A 20,786-nucleotide genomic window follows, 5' to 3' on the forward strand; every position below is an offset into this window, starting at 1 on the left:
CAGACGAAAACGGACGTCGGATGAAGAAGTTATGAATTTTGAACGGATTTCCTGTCCCGGTCTGTTAAAAATAATAATATTAAAATTAATGTCAAAATTTGCCAACGAAGTCTAAACGAAAGTTGTAGAGCGTAATTTTAGCTACGAGTGCATATAAAGAAGGTCAAAAACGGAGCCCGTATGCGAAAGTTATGGATTTTAGAAGTTTTGGCACAAAAATCGAGAAAAAATGCTAAAACCGAGGAACTTCGCATGGCTGGTGTTCGGCCACGTCACCCTCAATCGTAGCATGCCACGTGTCCGAATTGCTGAGTCACCCGAGGCCACCTGGTGAGGCGTGTCGCATTCTTCTCGAGTCCGATGTTCGGTCCAATCGGAAGCTGCCCCGTGTTCGATCTGATGAGTCACCCGAGCAGCTGGCAGACGCGTGTCCGAATCCGGAGAGCCGTCCGAAGCCGCCTCACCTCGCACCGACGCGTGTCGCACCAGGTGTCCGAGCCTCGCACGTGCGCGCCACCTGCCCCTCGGATCTGCTGACATCTGTTCGCTTCTCAGCCCTCGGATCAGAAGCCTCGCCCCTATAAATAGAAGGGTGCGAGACCTCCCGGGTATATTTTGGAAAAGTGACATTTTACACCCCTAAACCCATATTTGTTCCATTTCAACTTCCCCCGAAGCCCCGGGATTATTTCCAACGCCCGAAACACGCCCCGAAGTTCCCGAGAAGCCCGAAAAATTTATCTTTTCGGTTTTGAAGCCGGACCCTCGCAGAGCCCGGTTTCTCAATAAAACTCCCGGTTTTATTAGAAACAATCGTTTTAGGAAACGAAGTGCTGCCCGATTATCATTAAATCAGGTGAGTGTATAGTCACTTTCATCTTACACATAGATATGAAGTATTTTATATAAAATACGTGCTATGTGAATATATATTGTTTGTTTATTTGAGATGGATGTTGAAGGAATGATTTATACAGGTTTCTAAATAATTTAAACTGTATATGTATTTTTTAACTACAAAAATGTTGGGTAAAACATGGGTAGATGAAATAGTTGGTATGTGATGAAAGATGAGTTGGATAAATGAGATGATCGATGATATAGATCATGAGATAAGGGTGAGTGGTGAAATATGAGAAAAGCACTTACCCAAACGTTGGCCCCCGTCATTCAGCAGAGTATGGATGACAACCACAGACTATTCTAGATGATATGTGGAACACTAGCAGGCTCGCAACCTGTAAGTGTGTGAATTATATGTTCATCAGTTGTACTCTAAAAACCCATTGACATGTATTGCAGGGAGATTCCTGTGAATAATACTGTCGATAAATAGGAGCTATGGACTTAGCACATGTTGTATAAAACCTTGGCAGCTATGGACTTAGTGCCTGTTGTATAAACCCTGGCGACGATGTGACTTCGTGCCTATTCCTTAGGATGAATCCTTAGGAATGAGTGATAGTTGATTCTTAGGGTAAATCCTTAAGAAATAAATAAGAGAACGGGGTTGGATAATTTGGTTGATTGTTTGATGTTTAAGCATAATAAATTTACTTATTGTGGGATGAAAACCCTATATGCTCACCAGGCTCCCAAGCCCGACCCACTCAGTCTGTTTGTATCACAGGTATCAATACGAAGTTACTTTACACTGAGAGATTAAAAGAGATGTAGATCACTAGTGTAAGTGAATGTAAGTTCTGTTTATGCTTATGTTTCTGTATTGACGATGACATCCCAATAGTTTAAAAGATTTGATAATATAATTATCATATTTTTATGGGAACAAATTCCGCAGCATCTTTTAAAAGGATTACTCTGATTTTATTTTAAAAGCATAAATTAAATCGGTCTTTTCTGGCCGAGAAATTAGGGGATGTCACAAACAGGAGCAGTTTGATCAATACGTGTATGCTTCGGAACAGAAAGCGTAGCACCACGTATTTCTAAGTCATGCTCTCGCTTTCGAGCATACTCAACAACTTTTTCAAATGACAAAATATCCCGATTAGCCACGAAATCGCGGATTTCATACCTTAGTCCATCCAGAAATAACTGAATTTTATCGTCTTCAGTTGGAATATACTTTGTAGCAAACTGTGCTTTTTGATTGAAATGAGTTTCATAATCAATCACAGTCATTCCTCCTTGTTTAAGCTCGAGGAATTATTTCTCCAATATTCTCCTCATGTCCAGAGGACAATACTTCCCTAGCAAATAAGTTTTGAACATTTCCCATGATAAATTCTCCTGGTCAAACCCGTTGAGAGCTTCATATGTTGGTTCCCACCAGACCAAGGCTTCTCCGACGAGCATAGCATAAGCATAATTAGCATTGTCTTCATTATCCACATGAGAGATACGAAATACTTTTTCTGTGTTCTGAATCCAAGTTGGAACAACTATGGGATTAAGGACACCAGAAAACTCTGTAGCACCACTACTCTTGAAAGTTTTGAATGAGGGACGTCTCGTCTCTCCTTTTGAAGATTCTCCGGTGACTTTCTCTTTTCCTTTATCACCATTCTTTTTGTGTTCTTCGAGAGTCTGCCGAATAACACCAGTAAGTTTACCCAAGAGTCGCTCCTCACGAGGGGATGCTGGAGTATTTACTTCATCAGGACGAGGATCTCCACCTACATCTGGTGTATGGCTACCAACTTGTTCAGCCATTGTTCTGAAAATTTAAAGTAATATAATATTTTAGGATTTATCAGTACCTAATACTTTACTTAAATCTTTCCTATGGTTTGTATCCATATACTTATAATGAATCCGTTCATATATTGAACTTCTGACGGTTTAAGTCTAAATACCAATCTGTGGTATTTAGTTCACTTAAACTACTGCTCTGATACCATGATTGAAAGACCCACACTTTCATATTTGACAATTGTTACTCCAAAACATGCTACTTGCATATTCATAAAAAAACTATATTTTACATTGATAACTTGTTTACATAAGATTGGATACAAACCGACTATTACAAAGTGTTATATATTACATAACTTCCCATGATACTATAATTTATACATACATGAGTACAAAATACAATAGTTTCAAACTATTCAAAATCTTCCAACAGTATAAGATTATACTGGTTACTTATCTCCTGCAATTTGTTAAACATTGAGAGGGGTAAGCGGTGACGCTTAGTGAGTTCAATAATAGATACAATATAACGTTATGTCATATATACTTCTATATGGCTGAAGCAAAGAGGAACAAGGAACAACAAAGGCATATGTTAATCATGTGACAAACTTTCCATATCAATCAATGATTTGATTCAAAGATATACAATCAATGAGACATAACAATTTTCATAGTTGATATACATCAATAAAGCTTCGGCCCAAATGGCACAGAAAACATATACTTTCTAATTAAACATTTTGGTAGATTTCAGGCTTTCAGCCCTGTCTAACCTTCTGCCAATGCCATAGAATAGAAGTCATTCTCTTACGAGACATAAGGCTCGAAGAAGACAAGGAGATCCAAAAGAGGAGCAACCCACCAAGCTCATACGATCACCCCAATAGGAAGGCCGACTCCTCGGCCCAAAGATCCTATAAGTCAAAACCATATTCCAGACGTGATCATCATAGGTTTAATGCCCTTGAAGATGAAGGAGAGGAAGAAGACTTTCCTAAGGTTACTGACTATTACTTTTCTGTGGATATTTTAGGTATAATATTTGCTATGCAGAATCTTGGAGACAAATCAAGATGACCATGAAAGGGAGAAAAATCCGCCACTTGGAAAGACAAATCCAAATAGTGTGCGTACCATGAAGACTTTGGTCATATCATAGAGGATTGCATAGCTCTTAGGAAGGAGATCAGCTACCTCTTAGTCAAGGGATACCTCAACGAAATCCTTGGAAGAAGTGAGGAGAGATCCAAAGAGAAAGATCAGAATCCTCAGAAGACCCTCGAAAACCAGGATCCCCTTCTGATGACGCAAAGGTAATCAATGTGATCTTCGGAGGATCTGAAATTTGTGGTACCTCTTATTCTGCGTCAAAGAGGCACGCCAAGGTGTCAAAAACAAAAAAGGGCCACAGAAGAATACATCAACCACAAATGAGAAAGAGATCACCTTTGACAAAGAAGATAGACAAGACATCCAGGATCCCCACCATGACGGATTGGTGATCACTCTTTACATCGCCAACCATTTCATCAGAAGGATCCTTGTCGATGGAGGATCTTCAGTCAACATTATACTCCTGGACGCGTAAAAAAGAATGAAAATCTCAGAGTCCGAAATAGTTAGAAGATCCTCAGTGCTAATTGGATTCAACGGCGAAACCAAACACACAGTCGGTGAGATAAAGCTACCTATATACATAAAGGGGTTAAACTCTATGCAACATTTTTGTGTAATTGATATGTTATCATTTTACAATGTTATACTAGGTAGACAGTAGATCCACCAAATGAAGGCTGGCCCATCGACATATCATCAGTGTGTGAAGATGCCCACTCCATGAGGGACAATGAAGATCACAGGAGAGTAACAAGAATCCAAAGAATGCTACAAGAATTCCATGAAATCTTCAACAATACCATGACAAGCATAGCAGTTAAATCAGGGGGCACAAGATGTGCTAGAAACAAGAGAGCAATATGTAAAGGAAGTGCCCATTAACCTTGAGAATCCTTAAGCCAAAAATATCATAGGATCCCCAATGCCTGAACAAATCTATCAAGATCTAATAAAATTCCTCAAAGCTAGAAGCAAGAAATTTGCATGGAAGCACGAGGACATGACAGGTATAGAAAAAAATGTAATAACCCATAAACCTAACATTGATCCATCTTTCAGAACAATACATTAAAAGAGAAGGAAGTTCGCATCAGAGATAAACCAAGTTATACAGGAAGAAGTAGAAAAACTTCTTAAATTAGGAATGATCAAGGATGTGAAATTCCCAAGGTGGCTAGCTAATGTGGTCGCGGTACAAAGGAACAATGGTAAGTGGATAATGTGTGTAGACTACACGAATCTTAACAAGGTTTGTCCCAAGGATCCATTCCCTCTACCACACATAGACTCCATGATAGACGTGACAACGGGTCATGAAGTATTAACATTCATGGATGCATCAGTGGGATTCCAACACATCAGATGGAACCATCCGCTAAGAGGATATGACATTCATGTTTGGTCCAGGATACTTACGATATTCAGGATCCTCAAATATCCAGGATTCTCAGCTACATCAGGATCCCAACCAATTACCGTTATTATTTTTATTAATATTTATAATGGTCATATTTTGTCTATAACTAACACGTGTGCAGAAGTAGTCAAGGGAAGACCAATTCTCAACGAAGAATAATCTCAACTATGCTAAAGACCCAGAATACTAGGTCAAATAACGTTCATGAAGCTGGTCAAAGAGGATCCCGAAAATATCGAACATATTGTTGGCTAGTTTAGACTATAAATTGATACTTGTAATCTGCACACAACATATTGTTCTTTAGTCTAAGATTACTTTATGAAATTCTTTACTCATTCTTACTAAGAACTCACTGTAATCTTCATTTTATATCAATAAAATCATCAACGCAGGTGATCATTATCACCTCCCAAGGTCTTATGTCGGAGATCCTAGCAAGGATCAAAGGCTTTCCTTGTAAACCATTGTGTCACTTTCTTTTACCATTTGCTATTACATAATCTGAAAATCACAGCCTCCCATTCAATTTGGTTGATTAGTACTTGTGTAATTTTTGACCAAAACAATTTGGCGCCCACCGTAGGGCCGTGGTGTTCAAAATCCTCGAAAAAATCATGTCTACACAACTGATCCTCTCTTCGTCCTCTGATCCTTCCATTCCAACCAAAAACCTACCACCTCCTCCGAGTGGGCCCTCTACTCAGAGGAAAACACTTGACAGTTCCTAGAAAAGCACCCCATCAATCGCTAATCCAGGAAGTTTGGGATCCTCAGGGCTCCAGGATCCAACTGCCTCAGTCACTACTGCAAAACTTTTCACTATGATGAGAAAAATGACGCAACAGGTGACCCAGTAGCAGGAGGAGAATAGAGCACTACTCAAAAGAGGTGGAGAGGATGAAGGTGGCATTTCAGAAATCCCAGGAAACAATGCCCACAGTTGTGCAACCTAGGATCCTGGACTTCAATAATGTAGGATCCTCAGAAAATCTCCAGAAGGACACGATTCCTACCACTGTGGCGTCACCCTGGGGGCAACTATAGACAACCGAGCGTCCATGATCAATGATCTCAATGAGCCTTTCAACACTCCTAGACCCCTTGATTCTAGTAACTTCTTAAGCAACAATACTATTAATACTAACTATACTAACGTTGATGCAGGAATAAAACCAAACATGGCTAGGGAACTTCAACAATTAAGATAAATGATCTCCAGTGTACTCGGAGTGGTCCAAACAATACCAGAAGCATCTCCTGCAAGCCACAGGATCTCGAGATTTGCTCCTGCGATAGCCGATACCGAATTTCCTAAGAGCTTCCAAACTCCCAGCATAAAGCTATACGATGGAACTACAGATCCTGAAGAACATATAGCCCAATACAGAGAAAAGGTGGAGATCATTCCCATTCCAGGGCACATGAAGGAAGCTTGCCTATGAAAAAGCTTTGGTTCGACCCTTACAGGATCAACCCTCAAATGGCTGCTAAACGTTCCCCCATACTCTTTTACTTCATTTGCACACTTAGTCAATATCTTTAATAACCAGTTTTCTTGCACCAGAACCTTCGAGAAGATCACTAGTGATCTCTACCGGGTGGTTCGGGATCCTAAGGAAAAACTTAAGTACTTTGTTAACAGGTTTTGGGAGGGAAGCTCTAAGCATCCCTAACATCGACATGGCCACCGCCGTGGAAGCCTTTAAAATGGGACTAAGAAAGGATTCACCCTTCTATAAAGACCTTTTGATGACCCCATGCAAAAGATTAGATGAAGTCAAGTGTCGGGCATTGAGGTTCATAAGGCTCGAAGAGGACAGAGAGATCCAGAAGATAAGCAACCCTTCAGATCAATATGAGAACACCAACAGGAAGGCCGAATCCTCGACTCAAAGATCCTACAAATCAAAGCCCTATTCCAAACCGAATCATCACATGGTTAATGCCCTTGAAGATGGAGGAGAAGAAGAAGAGCTTCCTAAAATCACTGACTATTGTTTTTCTGTGGATGTTTCAGGTGTAATTCACGCTATCCAGGATCTTGGAGATAAAGCAAGATGGCTAAAGAGAAACAACAAGTCCACCACTTGGAAAGACAAGTCCAAATGGTGTGCCTACCACGAAGACTTTGGCCACATGACGGAGGGATGCATAGCCATACGAAAAGAAATCAGCTACCTCCTTAGTAAAGGACACCTCAAAGAGATCCTCGGGAGAAAAAGAGAAAAATCCAAGGAGAACAGCCAGGATGATCACAGGCTCCCGCAGAAACCAGGATCCCCACCCTCTGACGCTAAGATAATCTACTTTATCTCAGTTGGATCTAACATCTGTGGTACCTTTTATTCTCAGGCTAAAAGACACGCCAAGGTCTGTAAAACAGAAAAGGAAGATAGACCATGGAAGAATACCATGATTAACAGTGAAAAAGAAATCACATTTGACGAGATGGACAGGGAAGGAATTCACGATCCTCACCATGACAGACTCGTGATAACACTGTACATGGCCAACCATTTCGTCAGAAGGGTCCTTGTTGACGGAGGATCCTCGGTCAATATCGTACTCCTAGACGCGCTGAAAAGAATGAACATCCCTGAATCAGAGATAGTCAAGAGATCCTCAATCCTCATAGGATTTAGCGGGGAAACGAAACACACAATTGGAGAAATAAAGCTACGAATATACATAGAAGGGGTAAACTCTATACAAAATTTATCTATTATTGACACCTTTGTGACATCCCCATTTTCACGGCCAGAAAAGACCGATTTTGTTTATGCTTTATAAAAATCAGAGTACCTCTTTTAATAAAAATGTTGCGGAATATGTTCACAGAAAAACATGATAAATACGTTATCAAAGCATTTCTGAAGAAATGTATTTTTATCCATTTTAAAACATTTGGGATGTCATTGTCAATACAGAAACATAAGCATAAACAGATCTTACATTCATTTACACTAGTGATCTACATCTCTTTTAAATCCATCAGTGTAAAGTAGCTTCATATCAACACCTGTGACACAAATAAGCTTGAGTGGGTCAGGTTCGGAAACCTGGTGAGTACATATGGTTTTCAACCCACAATAATATAATTATTATGTTAAACATCAAACAATCAACCCAATTACCCATCCCCATTATCTTCTTTACTCTTAAGGATCTACCCTAAGTATTAGCTATTCCTCATTCATTCATTCCTAAGGATCATCCTAAGGAATCGACACGAAATCCATCGTTGTCAGGGTTTACTCAAGAGACACTAAGTCACATAGTCGCCAGGGTTTATACAACAGGGTACATCTGGTGAACACGCAGTTCAAAATATCTGGTGAACACTTAGTTCAAAACATATGGTGAACACTTAGTTCAAAACATATCGTGAACACTTAGTTCAAAAATACCTAGTAGATATGTAGTTCAAAAACACCTACAAGTTACGAGCCTGCTAGTGTTCCACTGGACTGTCTAGAATAGTCCGTGGTTGTCATCTATACTCCGCTAGATGGCTAGATCATCTTAAACATTGAGGCGTCTCATCATTTTATCACACATCAACTATTTCATCTACCCATGTTTTACCCAACATTTTCGTAGATATAAAATACATATACAGTTTAAATCATTTAAAACATGTATAAATCGTTCATCCTTCATAGATATCAAGAACACAGATAATATGCACACATAGCACGTAATTTATATTAAATACTTCATATCTATGTGTAACATGAAAGTAACTATGCACTCACTTGATAAGGTGGTGACTCGGTACTCGGACAGCGCTTCATTTACTTTAAAATAATTTCCTTCGACGAAACCTAGTATTATTACCACTAGATTTTAGTCTAATATTTACCGTGACTAATTATTAGTCTTATTATTATTATTATTATATAAGCGTTTAAACAATACTTTCCAACCACTATGTACAGACAGGGGCCATACATAAAACACCGGAGGGCAGGACCATTTTGGCATATAGCACTTCTGAAATCCAACAACCCTATGCGGCCATTTAAACCAGATTCCCCGTACCGCGAGTAGTTAAAAAGATATTATAACGACATTTATATAAGTCATAATAATAGCTCAAATATTTATTATAAGTTCATAATAACAATACTAGTTTTAAATATAAGCTATATTAAAATAGGTAAGCATAACTTACTTACAAGAGGGTTTTAGCTAGGAGTCGGGCTCTGCAGGGGCAGAACTTCGTCGCTGAATCTTTCTAAGAAAGATTCGTGCAGCGCTTCAGCGCTCACCTTACTATACTAAAACTACAGAAAGAGAAGTCGAATCACGAGGGACCGAAATGCTCGGGGGATAAGAAGAGAAAAACTCTTGAATCAAGAGAATGGTGCAAGAAATATGAGAGCCCAAGCCTCTTATTTATAGTAATTGAATTTACTAAAACTACCCTCCATAATTACTTAATGACCTTATAGTTATATAAACGATTAAACACCCCTTCATAATACTATTTTAAATAGATTTAACGATATTTGTACTAAACTAATGTCGAAAATACTCAACACTAGTCTTATAATAACCGCATCGTCGATACCTTTCTAATGATATATACATTTGTATATATATATATATATATATATATATATATATATATATATATATATATATGTGTGTGTGTGTGTGTGTGTGTGTACGTATATATGATTTATACTTTATTTTAATACGTAAATATGCTATTATAATTTGTAACTCGTTCATACGAACTCCATTTTTGACGTTATTTATATCCACGCTTTGGTATTTACGAGTACTACAACTTTCATTTAGACGCCGTCAGCTAATTCTCATTCTATCTCAGATTTACAAAACTGTATCGAATTTATCGCCCTCGAAGAGTAGGGACCAAGTTTCGTCCATATCTTTAACATACGAGCTCTACTATCGACATTCTTTATATCCACGTGTAGGTAAAAACAAGATCTAAAAGTTTCATTTAGACTCCGTCGGCTAATTGTCGACCGATTTTAAATTTAACAGTAGGAGGAGATTATACTGTTAAATGTCCGCGTAAAATTCATAACTTCTACATACGAACTCCGTTTTTGTCTGTCTTTTCACCATTGAGTTCCTATTAATAAGATCTTCAACTCTCATTTAGGTCGCGTAGGCCAAAAACCGCTCGAATTAAAATTCGAGTTTCGGGTCGTGCACTGCTATGTCAAATCTTAGAAAATTCATAACTTCCTCATACGAAGTCAGATTTGGGCGTTCTTTTTTTGTATGTTCTCGCGTAGGCTAAAAATTTTGTTTAGATCACTAAGCCTAAAAAGTCTTCTACCATAAATTCACTATTTACATCTCCCGGTGCCTTGCCTGTTTTGCCGTAAAACTTCGACGGGCCATAACTTCTTCGTTATAACTCGGATTTCGGCGTTCTTTATATGTACGGAACCCTTGTAACATATACTACAACTTGGTTAAGATTAATCCTTCTAAATAATCTTCGATCAAAAACTCATTTTTGATGCTCATCGTCTCTAAATTGACTAACCCGGATCTACGGGCGTTACAACCTTGTCTTCTTATAATGTGATACTAGGTAGACCATGGATCCACGAGATGAAAGCGGTTCCATCTACATACCATTAGTGCGTGAAGTTGTCCACTCCATGGGGAACAGTGAAGATCATGGGAGATCAATAAGAATTGAAAGAACGCTACAAAACCTCTATGAAATCTACGACCAAACCCCAACAAGCATAGCAATTAAGGCAGGGGGAACGACATGTTCTAGATACAAAGGAATAAGACGTAAAGGAAGTGCACATGGGCATCGAGGATCCTGAATCTAAAGTCCTCATAGGATCCTCAATGCCTGAGCAGATCGAGCAGGATCTATTGAATTTCTTAAGAACCAGAAGCAAGACATTCACATGGAAACACAAAGATATGACAGGTATAGACAAGAGTATTATTACTCATAAGCTTAATATTGATCCTTCTTTCAGTCCAACACACCAAAAGAGAAGGAAGTTTGCACCCGAAAGGAATCAAATCATCCAAAAGGAAGTAGAGAAGCTCCTCAAAATAGGGATGATCAAGGAAGTAAAGTTCCCAAGATGGCCAGCTAACGTGGTTGGCGTACAAAAGAAAAACGGAAAATGGCAAGTGTGTGTAGATTACACGGATCTTAACAAGGCTTGTCCTAAGGATCCTGTCCCTCTACCACATATTGACTATATGATAGATGCGACGCTAGCCATGAACTCCTGACCTTCATGGATGCTTCAGCAGAAATCCAACAAATCCAAATGGAACCATCAGACCAAGAAGATATTGCATTCATAACACCAACATGTATATATTGTTACACTGCAATGCCTTTTGGTCTTAAAAATGAAGGTGCGACATATCAAAGGTTGGTGAATCGGATGTTCAAAGACAAGCTGGGGGACCCCATGGAGTTTATATTGACGACATGGTAGTGAAGTCAATGAAAGCCGAAGATCACCTTAGAGACCTTAAGGAAGCGTTTGACATCCTGGACGAGTACAATATGAAGCTGAACGTACTTAAATGTCACTTTGGAATGAAGTGAGGCAAGTTCCTTGGATACATGGTAACTAAAAGAGGGATAGAGGCAAGCCTAGAACAGATAAAAGAAATCATAGAACTAAGATCCCCATCTTCAACGAAGGACATCCAAAGGCTAACCGAAAGATAGAAACACTCAACTGGTTCATTTCAAGATCCTCAGAAAGGTGCAAGCCCTTTTACGATATCTTGAAAAAGAACAAGAAATTTGAGTGGAAGGAGGAACACGACAAAGCCTTCCAGGAACTCAAAAAATATCTAAGCTCTGCTCCACTACTAGTGAAACCTATAGATGGAGAACCAATTATTCTATACCTCTCGGTATCCTCTAACGCGGTAAGTGCCGTTCTAGTCAAGGATCTTAACGGGGATCAACATCCTATCTACTATGTAAGTAAAAGTCTCCTGGATCCTAAAACCAAGTACTCTCACCTCGAAAAATTAATTCTTGCCTTAGTAACTTCTTCTACCAAATTAAGAAACTACTTCGAAACACAAACTATACATGTAAAAACTAAGTATCCTATCAAGAATGTCATGAGAAAACAAGAAATGTCAGGAAGCATGGAAAAATGGTCGGTGAAGTTAAGCACATTTGACATCAGATACGAACCAAAATTCGCCATAAAATCTCAAGCATTAGAAGACTTTGTGGCTGACTTTAGAGATGATCTACAAAACAAAGTAGACATGGAAGCCAAGCAACTACTAGAAGATGAACACCTGGGAAGATGGACGTTGTTCACAAATGGAGCTTCAAATCAGAAAGGAACAGGCCTAGGATTCATACTAAAGTCTCCATAAGGGGACATCATACCCTAGGCCGTTAGTCGTGAATTCAAAACTACCAACAACGAAGCAAAATACGAAGCACTCATTATGGGACTGCAATTAGCTAAGGACCTTCAAATCAAGGATCTTCATGTATTTTTTGATTCTTTATTACTAACCAATCACTACAATGGATCTTATGCGGTGAAAGGTGAAAAATTAGCATTATACCTAGAGATCCTCAAAAAATTAACTTATGATTTCGAAAACTTGAGCCTAAGCCACGTTCCCAGAGAGGAAAACACAGAAGCAGATGCATTAGCCGATTTAGGATCCTACCTTAGGATCTCACCAGAGACGAAGATTCCTATAACCCACACAATAACCCCAGCTATGGAAACCCTCTCCGACAAATCAGTAGATCCTAAACATCCAAAAAGCATAACAATTATTGAAGATTGTTACTCTAGGATCCTTCCTCAACGGGATCCCGACGGACAGGATCCTCAAAGAAGTCTGCGATCATGGAGCCAACCCATTGTGGAGTATCTCCAAAATGGCACAATCCCGACAGAAGAAAAAAGTGAAAGAGCATTCAGGATGAGAGTCCCGAGATTCGTGTTAATCCAAGGTAAACTTTATAAAAAATTTATGGCAGGTCCATACCTTAGATGCTTGGAAAATCCTGAAGCTGTAGAAGTCTTAAAGGATATACACGAAGGAGATTGCGACAATTTCACCGGGGGCAGATCCTTATGCTCCAAAATACTTTGAACAAGATACTACTAGCCAACCATGAAGAAAGACTCCTTTCTACATGCTCAAAAGTGTGATGCTTGCCAAAGACACAGCAACATCCTGCATCAACCGGCAGAACCTCTACATCCTATTATCTCCCCATGGCCATTTATGAAATGGGGGATGGATATAGTAGAAAAATTACCAGTAGCCCAGGAGGAAAAGTCTTCATGCTGTTGACGACTGATTACTTCTCCAAATGGATCGAAGTTGAAGCTTTCGTCCATGTAAGAGACAATGAGGTAGTATCATCTATTAAACGTAATATCTTGACCAGGTTCGGGATCCCGACTAAAATCATAAGCGATAATGGATCCCAATTCATTAGCAAAATGACAAGAGACTTTTGCACAAGTTGGGGGATCAAAATGATAATGTCCACTCCTGTTCATCCCCAAGCTAATGGTAAAGCGGAGTCCAATAGCAAAATCATAGTTAACAATTTGAAGAAAAGAGTAGACAAAAAGAAGGGAAGATGGGCAGAAGAACTTCCTTTCGTTTTATGGGCATACAGAACTACTTCCAAAGTGGCCACAAGTCACACCTCCTATTCTTTGGTGTTTGGCACAGAAGCAGTAATCCCTATTGAAGTAGTGTTCCCGACGGCAATATACTTACTGCCAGACCAAGAGAACAATGACAGGATCCTAGCATAGGATCTTGACACTAATGACGAGCTTAGGGATCTTGCCAGAATACGCATTGCTGCTCATCAACAAAGAATCACCAAGGCTTATAATAGGAATATAAGGGTCATAAGGTTTAAAGTAGGAGACTTGGTATTAAGGAAAACATTCCAAAACACCAAGGATCCTAGTGCAGGAAAATTGGCTCCCAAATGGGAAGGACCATATCTTATAGATGTTGAAGCAGGAAAATGAGCATATTGGCTAGCAACACTCGAAAGAGACGATCTGCCAAGATCCTGGAATGCTCTACACCACAAAGCATACTACATGCAAGTAGGGTCAAATGATCCACAACAAAAGCAAAGTACACATGTTCTTTACCTTAAAACTTTTATTATTACTGATTTTCTCCTAGAATACATTACTAACTTAAGCATCGGAGGGGCGTTAGTTAGACTAACGCCCACCCCTAGCATACATTTGCTATGCAGAACAAAGTACGGTTAAGGATCCTAAAGAGTGAAGATCCTGAAACATCAGGATCCTCACAATCGAAGATCCTGAAACATCAGGAACCTCACAATTGAAGATCCTGGAATATCTGGATCCTCAAGTTTGAACACCATGAAACACATGGATCTTGACACATGAAGATCTCAATACTTGGTAAACTCCATTATATTTAACAATGTAATCTCTAAACTATCATATACACAAACTAGAGACTGATCATCTCTCCCACGCTGAAGGGTACTTAATCCCCTCTAAGGTTTAAAGAGCTAATTACATCTTTCATACAAACTAAGGTTTATACACCTCGCTTGGACGCATGATATCTAACTGTGGGATACGGGTAATGGGATCATTTCGCGATTCAGTGGCTTGGCAACCCTCTTATATTTGAACACAATCCTTAAGGTTTATAACATTTTCATGTAATCCGGAAAACTGGATCCTACCCCAGTAACTACTTAAGGCTTATAACATTTTCATGTTTTCCAAAAATTGGGATTTTGCCCCAGAAATTACATAAGGTCTATAACATCTTCATGTTATCACACGTTGGGAATGTTCCCCAGAGAATACAATCGAATTATAACATTTTCATCTTATCTATCCAATGAATTATATCACAAGTTGGGATCCTCACCAGAATATAACATTAACATGTTATCTATTTTGTCAAAGTCTATAATCTAAACAGGTTATCCTAAGGAGAAATTTCCCTTATGAGATCTAAGATCCTTATTTTTTACGATCTCTGACAGTAAGGATCCTTGCCCCTAAGGATCCTCATCGACCTTCGTTGGTAAGGAATCTCATTCTCAGCAGTGCACCAACGTTCCCTCCTAAGTTGGAATTTATCCTCAGTAAAATCTAAAATTCAAAGACTCATGCAACTTAAAGAGAAACTCGAAGATAATCAGGTTCCATCTTTCCTTAACTTTGATGTTTTAAAATCAAGGATCGTAAACTTTCTAGGATCCTACACCAATCGTTGACCTATGAACTTTCGTCAATTCGGGGTCATTCGTTGTCTCGATATCTTCACAGATGTTTTAAAAGCATATTAAAAACTCTTAAGAGTTGCAAGTTAATCATTAAACTTCTAAAAGAAACTTTTAGATTGCTTAACAATGTCGGTTATTGTTATTTTTTAACAAATCCTTATCAGACCATTTTGTTTTAAGAATTATTCACTTTTTTCAAGATCCTAACCATGCAATGACCTTAGTATTGTATTATGCAGGAAACGTAGAAATACGAAAGAAAGATCAACCAATATATTCAAAACAAAAAGGCTTATAGCCTAACAAGAGTCATGCGTAAAAAAATATGCTACCCTAATAACCTAAAAGGCCTAGACCTTATCCTGGTCATCATCGGCCGTCTTCTCTTCCCCCCGCCCGGGTTAGCCGCAATACATGATCCTGACTATCGGTAGCAGGCTTACCAGTTAATTTGGCCAATGCCTTGCGCCAACAAACCACTTCCCCGGATCCTGTATTTTTAAGATCCTCAGCAAGACGGATCTTGGCCTCCCAAACGGCCACCGCAACACTGACCTTTGCGTCGGAGATCACCTCATCCGTCTCGTGTACGTACTCATCCTCTCTCTCAGCCTTTTCCTTGATAAGCAGCTCCACCCTGCTCAGAAGATCCTTATTGGTCATTTTCCACATCTTCTCCTATCCCTGAAGGGCTTGTTCGTTCTTCTCCGCTCAGATGCTTAGATCAGCGGAAACATGATCAAAGACTTGTGATAAAAATATGGTAAGTTAGCGAAAAACAAAATTAAAAATGGATCGAGAATGAAATCAACAATTACAACCTGAGAGAAAGAAACCAACTTTTGGAGCGCTTACTCAGCTCCAAGGCTCTCCAAAGATAAACATGTCGATTCAGTAGTTTTCCTCTTCCGGATCCCATAGTTTTCACTGTCAAATCCACGGTCGACCTTTTAGGAGGAAGAGAGGACGAACCCTTCTCCTTCTTCACCACCAGCTGATCACCTGACATAGATGTATCAAGATCCGCAAGCATGAAGCGAGCACTGGAGCGAGTGACCTTGGATCCTGTATACAACAAAAAATTATTAAGGATCCTCATCACAAACAGGAAAAAATTAAGGATCCTTACCTGTCATCATGAGGTCAGTAGTGGAGGAGCTTTCCTGCGGGATGGCTTGATCGAATCGGAAGGATCTCTCGAATTCAGATAAGGCCAAGAACTTCTCAATCTTCTCTTTAGAATCCTCAGCGACGGGAACAAGTTCCTCGAACTTGAAGGCTGCAAAGAAACAAACAAAATAAGAATAAGATTCCAGGATCACAAGGTAAGGAATTGAAATCCTACCCTTCTTAACTCAATCTGTGGGCAAGAGTTCCCCATTGGGAAATAGAGTCATGCCTCACAAAGAGGTAACTCCCTTTCCAAGCTCCGTCATTGTGCTTGGTTTTCAAGATTAGAGAAGATCTGAGGGTTTTGACCTTGAGAAGGAAACAAGAACTCCCAAAGGTTGTGAGATCGTATACACACACCAACTCAGAAAGGTATATGTCAAGACCTTTTGATTGATTTATCTGGTTGACCCAATATAGGATCCTCCAGACAATTGGCATGGCCTGGATATACGAAATCCCAGTCGCCCTAAAAAATTCGGGGACGATCCCAAGGAAAAGGTATCTCAATCCTAAGGAGAAAGGATACTCAGGAAAGCACACCCAAGTGGGAGAGACGAAATCGGGTTGAATCAGAGGATCGAAGGGCCTCAAACAACGTTGGGAGGAAAGGCCCCATTGGGTTTTAGAGACTCGATGTCATCATCACAAAAGAGCATGTATCCTCATAAGAGAGGATCTCTTGGTCGATAAAATCATCGTCGGGAAGGAACAAGATGCTTTTTCGAGATACATCCATTTTTCGACCCATGGTAGAAAGAATAAAAGTGTGGAAGAAAAATTACCTTCTAATTGCAAGATGGCACGAGAAAAGCAAAGAAGAACGGATAGGAGATTATGGAACTGATCCCTCATATTTATACTGGACCAATGAATATGATTTGACTTCTAACGGCTAGTAAACTATCCGTTGGAATTTAAATTACCTAGCCGTTATGGGTTAAAACTGAAAATTAATATTCTCTCTCCTTTTACCTTTTTACTTTAAGTTATTCCTTTAATATTTACAAAACTAACCCGAATATTTTCAGGAATAAATTGGGGGAAATTGTTAGGGCTAGGATCCTTACGATATTCAGGATCCTCAAATATCCAGGATCCTCAGCTACATCAGGACCCCAGCCAATTACCGTTATTATTTTTATTAATGTTTATAACGGTCATATTTTGTCTATAACTAACACGTGTGCAGAAGTAGTCAAGGGAAGACCAATTATCCATGAAGAATCATCTTAACTATGCTAAAGACCCGAAATACTTGGTCAAATAACGTTCATGAAGCTGGTCATAAAGGATCCCGGAAATATCGAACATCTTGTTGGCTAGTTTAGACTATAAATTGACACTTGTAATCTACACACAACACACTGTTCTTTAGTCTAGGCTTACTGTACGAAGTTCTTTACTCATTCTTACTAAGAACTCACTATAATCTTCTTTCTATATCAATAAAATCATCAAGGAAGGTGATCATTGTCACCTCCCAAGGTTTTATGCCGGAGATCCTAGCAAGGATCAAGGGCATTCCTTGTAAACCATTGTGTCACTTTCTTTTACCATTTTCTATTACATAATCTGAACATCACAAACTCTCATTAAATTTGGTTCATTATTACTTGGGTAATTTTTGACCAAAACAATTCATAACTACAACAGGTATCCATTGTTATACTGCAATGCCATTTGGTCTTAAAAATGCAGGTGCAACATACAAAAGGATAGTCAACAAGATCTTCAACGAGAAACTAAGGGACACCATGGAAGTCTACATTGATGACATGGTGTTCAATTCTAAGAAAGATGAAGATCACCTCAAGGATCTTGAAGAAACGTTCGACATACTGGACGAAAATAACATGAAGCTGAATCCCTCCAATTGTCACTTTGGAATGAGATCGGTCAAACCTAAACATGAAGAGTGGAAAAAAGGCAATTGAAACAAGCCCAGCGTAAATCAAGTCCATCCTCGATCTAAGATCACCATCCTCGACAAAAGATATTCAAAGACTAACAGGAAGACCGGCAAACCTAAACAGGTTCATCTCAAGATCCTCAGAAAGATGCAAGCCTTTCTATGACGTCTTGAAGAAGAACAAAAGGTTCGAGTGGACCAACGAACACGAAGATGCTTTCCAGGAACTTAAAAAGTATTTAAGATCAGCGCCCCTATTGGTAAAACCATTAGTTGGGAAACCACTTCTTCTCTACCTTTCAGTATCCTCAAACGCGGTGAGTGCAGTCTTAGCTAAGGATCTTAACGGGGACCAACATCCCATCTACCATGTAAGTAAAATTCTCTTGGATCTTGAGACCCGGTACTCCCACCTTGAAAAACTCATACTGGCATTATTAACTTCTTCTACTAAATTAAGACACTATTTTGAAACACATCCTATAAATGTAAGAACTAATTATCCCATTAAGAATGTTATAAGAAAACCAGAAATGTCAGGAAGGATGGAAAAATGGTCCATGAAACTAAACAAATATGACATAAACTATGAGCCATGATCCTCTATAAAGTCTCAAGCTTGGCAGACTTTGTGGCCGACTTTAGTAATGATCTACAAGCTGAAGTAGAAATAGAAGCCAAACAACTTCTAGAAGAAGAAAACATGGGAAAATGGACACTATTCACAGATGGAGCATCAAACCAAAGAGGAACTGGCCTAGAGATCATACTAAAATCGCCACGGGGGACATTCTACCCCAAGCAATAAGCTGTGAGTTCAATGCAACCAACAATGAGGCGGAATACGAGGCACTAATCATGTGATTGCAATTAGCCAAGGATCTTCAAATCAAGGACCTTTAGGTATTCGTCGATTCTTTATTATTGACTAATAATTTTCAAGGATCCTATGCAATAAAAGGAGAAAGACTAGCATTATATCTCCAGATCCTCAAAAATTTAGTCTCAGAATTCAAAGCATTTAGCCTAAACCAAGTTCCTAGAGAAGATAATGCTGAAGCAGATGCTTTAGCCAATCTAGGATCTTCCCTTAGGATCCCACCAGAAACTAGGATCCCGATAATCCACGTGTTGATCCCAACGATCAAGGATCCTACCAAAAGACTGAAGGATCATGTCGATCATGCGGAAACTACCAACGTCGCTACATTCAAAAAACCCGATACTAAACTTCCTTATCAGGATCCTAACAGCAAGGATCCTTCCCTACACTCAAGATCTTGGATCTAACCTATTATGGAATACCTCCAGAATGGCACGATCCCAAAAGAGGAAAAAAGTGACAGAGCATTCAGAACAAGGGTCTCAAGGTTTGTAGTAATCCAATGTAAATTATATAAAATTTTTGTGGTTGGTCCATACCTTAGATGCTTAGAATATCATGAAGTTGCAGAAGTTCTAACGGATATACATGAAGGAGATTGTGACAATCACACTGGGGGCATATCCTTATGCTCTAAAGTGTTGAGAACAGGATACTATTGGGAAACCATGAAGAAAGATTCCTTCCTACATGCTTAAAAATGTGATGCTTGTCAAATACATAGCAACATCTTACAGCAACCAGCGGAACATCTACATCCTATCATCTCCCCTTGTCCATTCATGAAATCGGGGATGGATATAATAGGCAAATTGCCGGTAGCTCCTGGAGGAAAAGTCTTCATGCTAGTGATGACCGACTACTTCTCGAAGTGGATAGAAGCCAAAGCTTTTGTTTAGGTAAGAGACAAAGAGGTAGTCTCTTTTATTAGAATCAATATCTTGACCAGGTTCCGGATCCCTGCTGAAATCATATGTGACAATGGATCCCAGTTCATAAGCAAAAGGACAAGAGACTTTTTCACGAGTTTGGGAATCAAAATGATAATGTTCACTCCTTTCCACCCTCAAGCCGATGTTCAAGCAGAATATTGCAACGAAATCATAGTCAATAACTTAAAGAAAAGGTTAGATGAAAAGAAAGGAAAATGGGCAGAAGAACTTCCTTTCGTCCTATGGGCAGATAGGACCACTTCCAAAGTAGCCACAGGCCGAACCCCATATTCCTTGGTGTTCGGAGCAGAAGCAATGATCCCCACTGAAGTGGTGATCCCAACAACAAGATACCTACTTTGAAGTCAAGAAAACAACGACAGGATCCTGGTGCAGGATCTTGATACTAT

The 20,786-nt window shown here is 39.3% G+C and overlaps 2 protein-coding genes across 2 annotated transcripts; both read left to right on the forward strand.

Annotated features, from left to right (window-relative positions):
• Positions 1-6,877: 6,877 nt before the first annotated feature.
• Positions 6,878-11,774, forward strand: LOC145127706 (uncharacterized). Its single transcript, XM_079062852.1, has 3 exons — positions 6,878-7,135; positions 7,235-7,698; positions 11,579-11,774. Exons 1-3 carry the CDS (start codon positions 6,878-6,880, stop codon positions 11,772-11,774), a joined length of 918 nt encoding a protein of 305 aa, XP_078918978.1.
• An 875-nt stretch (positions 11,775-12,649) lies between these two features.
• LOC145127707 (uncharacterized) lies at positions 12,650-13,315 on the forward strand. Its single transcript, XM_079062853.1, has one exon. The coding sequence runs from the start codon at positions 12,650-12,652 to the stop codon at positions 13,313-13,315; it is 666 nt and encodes a 221-aa protein (XP_078918979.1).
• The last annotated feature ends 7,471 nt before the right edge of the window (positions 13,316-20,786 follow it).

This window comes from Lactuca virosa, chromosome 7, assembly GCF_052849685.1.
Source record: "Lactuca virosa cultivar CGN04683 chromosome 7, Lactuca_virosa_CGN04683_v6, whole genome shotgun sequence".
Classification (NCBI taxonomy): Eukaryota; Viridiplantae; Streptophyta; class Magnoliopsida; order Asterales; family Asteraceae; genus Lactuca; species Lactuca virosa.

Bases quoted from the DNA above. Each gene is read 5' to 3' on its own strand.
- LOC145127706 (XM_079062852.1), top strand. From the start codon at position 6,878: ATGGCCACCGCCGTGGAAGCCTTTAAAATGGGACTAAGAAAGGATTCA. The intron at 7,136-7,234 runs GTTAATGCCCTT...CACGCTATCCAG, and splicing joins CCAAACCGAATCATCACATG to GATCTTGGAGATAAAGCAAG. The intron at 7,699-11,578 runs GTACATGGCCAA...TTAAAAATGAAG, and splicing joins GACAGACTCGTGATAACACT to GTGCGACATATCAAAGGTTG.
- LOC145127707 (XM_079062853.1), top strand. From the start codon at position 12,650: ATGGGACTGCAATTAGCTAAGGACCTTCAAATCAAGGATCTTCATGTA.